Here is an 8,983-nt window from a genome sequence, read left to right as displayed (position 1 = left end):
TGTCTTTCACCTTCCAGGGCATAGAAGCCTCACTGGCATTTCTCCCTAGGCTTTTGTCACAGTATGTTTATTCAGAAGGCAATAGTGATACGTAATAGTAAAATAGTAAAGAATTTATGGTGATTTCAACCTCCATAGCTGTATATTATAGGCCTACAAATGAAAATGTAATTATAGCATGAGCTTTCGTGTGTTTTCAAACATACTTCAATATAAAATTAAATATTAAGCAAAAACGAAGAGTCAATCTTAAAATGAACAATCAGTAGTTATAGGATGATTTAAAAGCTGATTTATTACGGATAGTTGCCTAACAAGAATACATTTTATAACCATCGATTCCGTATCCTCAACGAACTCCGGTCAGTAATAAAGTTATATTAAAAACTTGGTCAGCCGTGTAACCACCATCCTTAATTATTTCAGCCAAACCACTAGGAAAACTGCCTTCTCCAAATTTTTTCACTACTGCCTCATGCAGCTCTCTAGCCTTCTCCTGGATCACACTTAAGCTCACTGGAACACGTCGCTGGTTCTGGTCCTTCAGCCAGATCATCAGCAACTTCTCCATTTCCACAATGCTCTGGCTACGTTGCTTCTCGTTGATCACCGTTGACTTTATCGGTGCAGCATCCTTAACGTGCTTCAGAATACGTTCCTTATCCTTCACTATGGTTACCACCGTCGTCCTGCTCAGGCCCAAAGCACGACCTATCTCGATGTTGGTCTCTCCCTTCTCAGACCGCTTAACGACGTCGTATTTTACCTCCATGGTGATGACCTTCCTCTTCTTGGATGAACTATTATTGGAGGAAGTACTCTGCCGTTTGGGAGACATAGTAAAGGCACGAAAAATGCAAAAAATTCAGCAACGTAGCAAGACACAATCTAGCGAAATGAAGGCAAGCACGCGATTGAAGTGGCGTTGTTTGGTATTGTTACGCTCCATAGCGTCCTTGACCATGCTAGGTTGTTGTTTGGTCAATTTACCATACAGTTAATAGCGTAAATTAATTTTTGCGCCCTCCACTCAGAAACTAGTTCCGCGTATGAGGTATCGTTAAAAAGCATAAAAAACCGTCGTAACCTGTGAATTTGCGTTGTAATCTAACCAGAAACTTAGTTTTGTTATTATTACTGGAAACAAGCAATGATTTTTTCATTATTTGCACTTTTGGATACTGTTATAAGCTTTGCACATCGTAAGCTAGTGTATTCATTCACTCGGAAACTAGTTCGCAATGAGCGTCCCCACCTAAAAAAACATAAAAAAATACAACATAAAAAGTGTTGAAAATCATCATAACTTCAAAATTTTTTTTTAATCTAACCAGAAACTTATTTTTATTAATATACTGTGCTAAACTATAAAGGATTTTTATCATAGTATTCGTTTTTTAAAAGCGTCGTTAACCCGGAGCGTCGTCGTAACCCAGGGCGGATTTTTTAATGAATATTTAAGAAAAAGCGTCGTAACCTCGGAACGTTGTAAGCCGGAGCCGTCGTAACCCGGGGACTGCCTGGTATAATATATTATATATATATTATATATATATATATATATATATATATATATATATTATATATATACACACATATATATATATATATGTATATACATATATATATATATATATATATATATATATATATATATATATATATATATATATATATATATATATATATATAATATACATGGCATAACGCTTTTCTCCTCATTCTACAATGTCTGTCGCACTTGTGGTAACTTAAACTGCTTCAGTAACAAACGATGTTGCTACATAGCAAGTTAGAAAAGACAAATTGCTGTTTATCACAGATCCGACAATAAACAAAGATGGTGAGCAGGAAGTCAAGCAATTTTTATGTAGTTCAGTTCAGTTCACGATAACGAATCCAGGTAATAAAGTCGCAGATAAAAACGTCCCAGAAAAAGCTCATAATTATTTTTATGGCATAAAAATTCAGTTTTCTGTGAAAATTCATTATAGCAAATTAAGCAAACGTTTTGTAAAGATATTTTTTCTGTGCCCTGATATGTAAAACAAATAAATACATAGATAAATAATATTCATGAAGTGAGCAAATAATATTGCAATGATATACGTAGACGATAATTACTGTAAATGAAAGATGAATCCTTGCTTGGTTCCAAAACACATATCAATAAAATAGAAAACATATTTTTGTGGAGGATACCTTAGAAGTACGTATGGAATAAAGCCACCTGTACTGAAAGTATCAGTGAAGGATATTGTTATGTGAATGCTTATTCTTTTTTCATTATTTCAGGGAGTGTACATAAACACAGCGAAAGTAAACTACAGTTACTCATTGTTTGTTCCCTACTTGACCTAGCAGAACAGCAGAGAGGATTAGCGTATCCAGTTGGCCGATTATGGAGAGTGATTATAGGCTTATAAGATCACCGTATTTTGTAAACAACTTTTGTTATGTCTAAAAGTGAATATGCTCGCTGTAGATGAAACCCTTTCTGCTGTCCGTTGCCGAATTTATGAAAACAAGAAGTGACGACAGCTCGATCCGCATAACCCTACATTTAGGCTGAATCAGGATCCATACACAGTCGGTATGGATCCTGGGCTGAATATACAGTAGAATCGTGTACTTCCATGCTTACAGGGATTTCACACCATTGCTACTGGGATAAATTTAGCTTTGTTTTGAATTAAATGATTATATGGAATTTACTTGTAAATTGTTTGTCAATGCCCAATATATAATTGTCTTGCCTTAGTTATGTTAAAATCATTATTATTATTTAGATGATCAAAATCCATATATATATATATATATATATATATATATATATATATATATATATATATATATATATATATATATATATATATATATAAGTCTATCACATTACCGTGATCCTATACATATATCGAACTACAAATGTCCTTTAATATCTAATTCGTTCTACTTCGGATTAATATATTTTCATATATGTTTAACCGAGGAGATATTTATTAAGCGATAATAGAATTGTCGATCGACAGGCGCGAACCAGCGACCTCTCAATTCCAGGACTGGTAGTGAAGCCTTAAATTTTGCGGTGTCGGGGTGGTTTAAGGCTTCACTGCCAGTCCTGGAATTGAGAGGTCGCTGGTTCGTGCCTGTCGATCGCCAATTCTATTATCGCTTAATAAATTCCCCCTCGGTTAAACATATATGAAAATATATTAATTCCGAGGTAGAGCGAATTAGATATTAAAGGACACTTGTAGTTCGATATATATATAATATATATAAATATATATATATATATATATATATATATATATATATATATACAAGCCATGTATTGGTACCTATTGTATGTGATTGAGTTTTGAATTAAACCGCAATTTGATGTTTCCTAAGCCGAAGCTATTATTGGTGCATTGTTTATGTCGGAACTGTGCTTCTGTAACAAACGAAGTTACTACCATAGCCCAGTTAGAGGAGACAAATAGCTGTTTATCACAGATAAGGCAGTAAACAAAAGATGGCAAACAGGAAGTCGAGCTTTTTTTTGTGTAGTTCAGTTCCGTATAACGGAGTGAACGGTAAAATATTCAACATTTCGTATAAGTGAATTTACAGACGGACCTTTTAATGTATAACATATTACAAAGGCAATATTCATATTTGCAATGATTTTTTACTTAGGGGGTGGTTAATTATGTACGATATATTATATATATATAATTTTTACACGTTGTAACTATTATTACATTAGTTTTCATTCTGTTACTTGTTCTTATTGATTGAAGCATTTGGATGGGGATCGTTTCGGCAGTGACCTTGACTTTGTGTATACAGCGTAAAACGTCGCACAAAGGCATCCTATCCTGTCCCTATGCCTAAAGATACGTACATAGTGAAGTTCCCACACGCGCGCGCGCACACACACACATATTATTTGTATTATGGTTAATAATTTGTGTTGAACATAACGAAATGAAGAAACATGCAAATAAATAGTTCACGGGTTGTAAACTATAATTATCGATAGCCGCGTAGAGTCTGGGGCACTAAGACTACGTGAAGACAGGTGCACCCAAATTCCAGATGGGATTATAAAGGTTAATTTTTTTGGACCACTTGGAGTTTCCATTCCTAATCAGAGTCACTATTCCCTAGACTCCTGCTGTCATTTCCCAGTAGTCTTGAGTCCTTCAGACTCTCGGTGAACTATTTATTTGCATGTTTCTTCATTTCGTTATGTTCAACAACACCTTTGCTTAGTCTTAGAAACAGAATATGCCACTTACTCCTTCCAATTCTCCTTGGGCTTCTCTGAATCGTTTCAATTCTCCTGGGACTTCTCTGAATTCTTTCAGTTCTGCTGGGGCTTCTCTGAATCGTTTCAATTCTCCTGGGACTTCTCTGAATTCTTTCAGTTCTGCTGGGGCTTCTCTGAATCGTTTCAGTTCTCCTGGGACTTCTCTGAATTCTTTCAGTTCTGCTGGGGCTTCTCTGAATCGTTTCAATTCTCCGGGGACTTCTCTGAATTCTTTCAGTTCTCCTGAGGCTTCTCTGAATCGTTTCAATTCTCCTGGGACTTCTCTGAATTCTTTCAGTTCTGCTGGGGCTTCTCTGAATCGTTTCAATTCTCGGGGATTCTCGAATCTTCGTCTGCTGGGGCTTCTCTGAATCGTTTCAATTCTCTGGGACTTCTCGAATTCTTTCAGTTCTCTGGGGCTTCTGAATCGTTTCAATTCTCCTGGGACTTCTTGAATTCTTTCAGTTCTTCTGGGGGCTTCTCTGAATCGTTTTCAAGTTCTGGGACTTCTCTGAATTCTTTCGGTTTATCCTGGGGGTCTCTGAATCGTTTAATTCTCGGGGACTTATTGAATTCCTTTCAGTTCTGCTGGGGCTTCTCTGATCGTTTTCATTCTCCGGGGACTTCTCTGAATTCTTCAGTTCTGCTTGGGGCTTCTCTGAAATCGTTTCAATTCTCTGGGGACTTCGCTGAATTCTTTCGTTTCTGCCGGGGCTTCTCTGAAAATCGTTTCAATTCTCGGGGAATTCTCTGAATTCTTTCAGTTCGGAGGGGGCTTCTCTGAATCGGGTTTCAATTCTCCGGGGACTTCTCTGGGGAATTCTTTCAGTTTCTGCTGAGGGCTTCTCCTGAATTTTCGTTTAAATCTTCCGGTACTTCCTGGGGAATCTTCAGTTCTGCTGGGCTTCTCCTGAATCGTTTCAATTCTTTCCGGGGACTTCCTGAATTCTTTCAGTTCGCTTGGGGGCTTCTCTGAATCGTTTCAATTATCCTGGGGCTTCTTTTCTGAATTCTTTTCAAGTTCTTCCTGGGACTTCTCTAAATCGTTTCAATTCTCCTGGGACTTCTCTGAATTCTTTCAGTTCTGCTGGGGCTTCTCTGAATCGTTTCAATTCTCCTGGGACTTTCTTGAATTCTTCAGTTTCTGCTGGGGCTTCTCTGAATCGTTTCAATTCTCCGGGGACTTCTCTGAATTCTTTCAGTTCTGCTGGGGCTTCTCTGAATCGTTTCAATTCTCCGGGGACTTCTCTGAATTCTTTTAGTTCTCTAGGGGCTTCTCTGAATCGTTTCAATTCTCCTGGGACTTCTCTGAATTCTTTCAGTTCTGCTGGGGCTTCTCTGAATCCTTTCAGTTCTGCTGGGGCTTCTCTGAATCCTTTCAGTTCTCCTGGGGCTTCTCTGAATCCTTTCAGCTCTCCTTGGGCTTCTCTGAATCCTTTCAGTTCTCCTGGGGCTTCTCTGAATCCTATGTTTCTTCCCCTGGCACTCCACCAATCCTGTCATTTTCCTCACGCTTTCTTCAATCTTCCCATCTTCCTTTCCCTTTCAGGAATCAATAAAACTCTTAAGAAAACATTTTAGCATATTTATTTCCCTGCAACTTCAACTTCCTTCAAGGATCAACAAAGCAAACTTATTACAAATAAACATTAAACTTTCCATACAACACATTTTCCTCAAATATTTCACATCTCATCCGTCTTTGTGAGGCCAGCGCCATTCCTTGAAGATCGTGCCATTCCTTGGAGATTGCGCCATTCCTTGAAGACGAACAACTGCTCCAGTTGTCTTTCTCCAGGCGTCTGTTTTTCCCCTGCAGGTTCTTCAGGTTGTAAACCAATTTCTCCCTCGCTCCTCGCAGCTGTCCAACCTCATCTTCCAGCTTTTCGTTCCGTTCGCCCTGGACACCTGTCTTCCTCTCCAGCCACGATTTCCTTTCTCTAGAAGGCATGTCAGCTCCTTCCTCTTGAGTTTCGCAGCCTCAACTTCACACGGGAGTCCACACTTCTCCTTCCTGAGGTCTTCCACTTCTTTCTGCAGACGCTCGAACCTGACCTCGACGTCTTTCTTGCCGGATTCGCGCTTTTCGGTCGCGTCCTTTTGTTCCTTGATGAGTCTCGCCAACCGCGCCGCTTCTTCGCTTTTTAACTGCGGGTCTTTCTCTTTCTGTCGTACGAGTTCCTCTTGCCTCTCAACCTGGCTGTTTGCCTCTGCCAACCGCACTGTTAGCTCCCTTATCCTCTCACATAGGGCATCGTTTCTCTCCCCAATTTCCTTTGTCTTTTCCATCGGCTGCTGATTTTCATCTGTGATCTTGATGATCTTGTCTTCCAGCTGCCGATTTTCCCTCTTTTCTTGGTCGTTCTCCCTCTTCAGGAACACCGTGTCAGCTTCGAGCGAGTAGGCCCTTTCTTGCTAGGTCTGCTGTTGCAATACCTCCTGAGTGATCTGGATCACACGAGTGTGTTCTTCCCCTCCGCCCTCTTCATTGTTGTCGAGCCTCTGTTGCAGCTGAAGAATTATCCTGTCCAAGTTCTCTCCTTCAGTTCCTTCCCCTTGGGTTGTTCAACTATATCAACAGTAGTCAGGAAGAACCTCACCAGTGAAAAGCAGCCACAATAAACAAGATGATTATTCCTGCGTTAGACTTCTCTCCGTATTTCGAACAATATCTGGACACACCCAGTTCACATACTCTCCTCTCATTCTCTCTCGATTTTTCGTTGATTTTCTATATTCCACGAGAGATATTTCGATTTATCAAAATATAGCAGGAAATATTCTGAACATTTTTTTAACTCTGCCTTGTCTCTTGGTGTTATAAATTGCCGAAATCTCTCTCTCACTCTCAGGGATTTTTTGCAGTACGTATCTCTCTCTCTCTCTCTCTCTCTCTCTCTCTCTCTCTCTCTCTCTCTCTCTCTCTCTCTCTCTCTCTCTCTCTCCATGCGGGATTTTTTGTTAACCTTATCTGTTAAAATAAATTTGGGGATTTTCGTTTATTTACCTTTTTGTCTGCAAGTAAAACAATACTACCTACAGGCGGGCAATTGGAACTTACGGGAAAATGACCATTTCTCTAAGGCAAGTTTCATTTTTATTGAATTTTACAGGATAACTAATTAGATACAATTCTAAACGAATTAGCCGAAACATCGATATATATATATATATATATATATATATATATATATATATATATATATATATATATATATTGGTACGTTTATTGATCTCCCTCGTCTACCCAGCATTTAGTTAATTATTTTGATTTGTAAAACGGCAGCCATATTCCTCCAAATATCAGCTGATTTAGGTGGGAAACCAAAGCTAGCCAGCCAGAGATAGGAATTTTCCTTTCCTACCTAGAAGGGGAAAAATAGACTTGTCAGCTCTAGGGCGTATCCCATCCCAAAGGGTAAGGATGTAGGCAGACTGGTACTTATTAGGCCTATATCTTAAGCTCTTTTTCCTGTGAACCCTCTGCTGGCTGTATGTTCTGTTTCCAGGATTGCCCTGCTCTTGGGGGGGTTAAGCTGACCCCCAACACCCAGGAAAGACACCTGCCCTCGCTCTCAGTCGGCTCCAGTCATGACCTCGGACGGGTGTCCCCAACCAGCCTTCCCACTTAGGCCTAACGAGGCGTTACTGGCGCGCCCAGACCTGAGACAAAGCCGGACGCCGCATTTCTACAAAGGTCCACTGAGCATGGCATCCAGGTACGTCTTGTGAAACAGCATATTGCCAGTACCTTACCTCCAATGAGGTCTATTTAACTAACCCCATTTTCAAACTTTCAAACCTCAAATGAATATCCCTTTGTTCCTCTCCACTGCCTTATGGCCGCATGCTTCCCCTTGTGTGATCGTCCCAGACAAATGAAGTCATTGCATATCTCAGTTAAGCACTAGAGTGCCTTTTCCCCAGTGTTAGAGAACTGAATAATCGTAACTTGTGCAAGAAGTCCTTTTTTTTATCTTGTCTAATCTGGGATCTTTTCCAGATTCCCTGAGTCACGTGTCCAAGTCTCTTCGGCCGCAATGTTGCATTACCGCAAGATTTCGAAACCAGCTTTTACATGAATCTCATTTTAAGCCAACTATCATCCCCTGAGAGATATTAGTCCACGTGTGTCCAGTTGCATTTCTTTCCCATTCGTTAGCAGCCTCTTGTAAATTAATTAGATTTTAAGTAATTAGCTGAGTTTCTGGCGACCTTTTCCTCTAGAGTAAATTTTCACTTTAAATCCTTTTTACGGTAAGTTCAAGTAATTTATTCTGTTTTTCCCTCAACTATTTATGTTATGTATTCGAGCCCTTCAAGGCCAGGCTTCATACATAACAATATATATTATATATATATATATATATATATATATATATATATATATATATAGATATATATATAAATATATATTATAATATATATATATATTATCATATATATATAAATATATATATATTTATATATATATATATATATATATATAAAAGATAATATACATATATATATATATATATAGAATATATATATATATATATATATATAAGTATACTATATAATTAACTGCTCAACCACAAACATTTTCAAAAACTATAGGTAAGTTTTAAGATCTTAAATGTATATCATATGGATACAAAGAAAAGATGAACTGAAATTTAATTATATTACATTTTGTCCTACATA

The 8,983-nt window shown here is 38.3% G+C and overlaps 1 protein-coding gene across 1 annotated transcript; it reads right to left on the bottom strand.

Annotated features, from left to right (window-relative positions):
* Positions 1 to 349: 349 nt before the first annotated feature.
* On the bottom strand, positions 350 to 838 carry LOC135199650 (putative CENPB DNA-binding domain-containing protein 1). Its single transcript, XM_064227808.1, has one exon. It carries the CDS (start codon positions 836 to 838, stop codon positions 350 to 352), a length of 489 nt encoding a protein of 162 aa, XP_064083878.1.
* Between the last annotated feature and the right edge of the window lie 8,145 nt (positions 839 to 8,983).

The sequence above is a fragment of the Macrobrachium nipponense genome, chromosome 26 (genome assembly GCF_015104395.2).
Source record: "Macrobrachium nipponense isolate FS-2020 chromosome 26, ASM1510439v2, whole genome shotgun sequence".
Taxonomy (NCBI): Eukaryota; Metazoa; Arthropoda; class Malacostraca; order Decapoda; family Palaemonidae; genus Macrobrachium; species Macrobrachium nipponense.
Note: the sequence above shows the minus strand (reverse complement) of the source record. Positions and strands in the feature narration are given on the sequence as shown.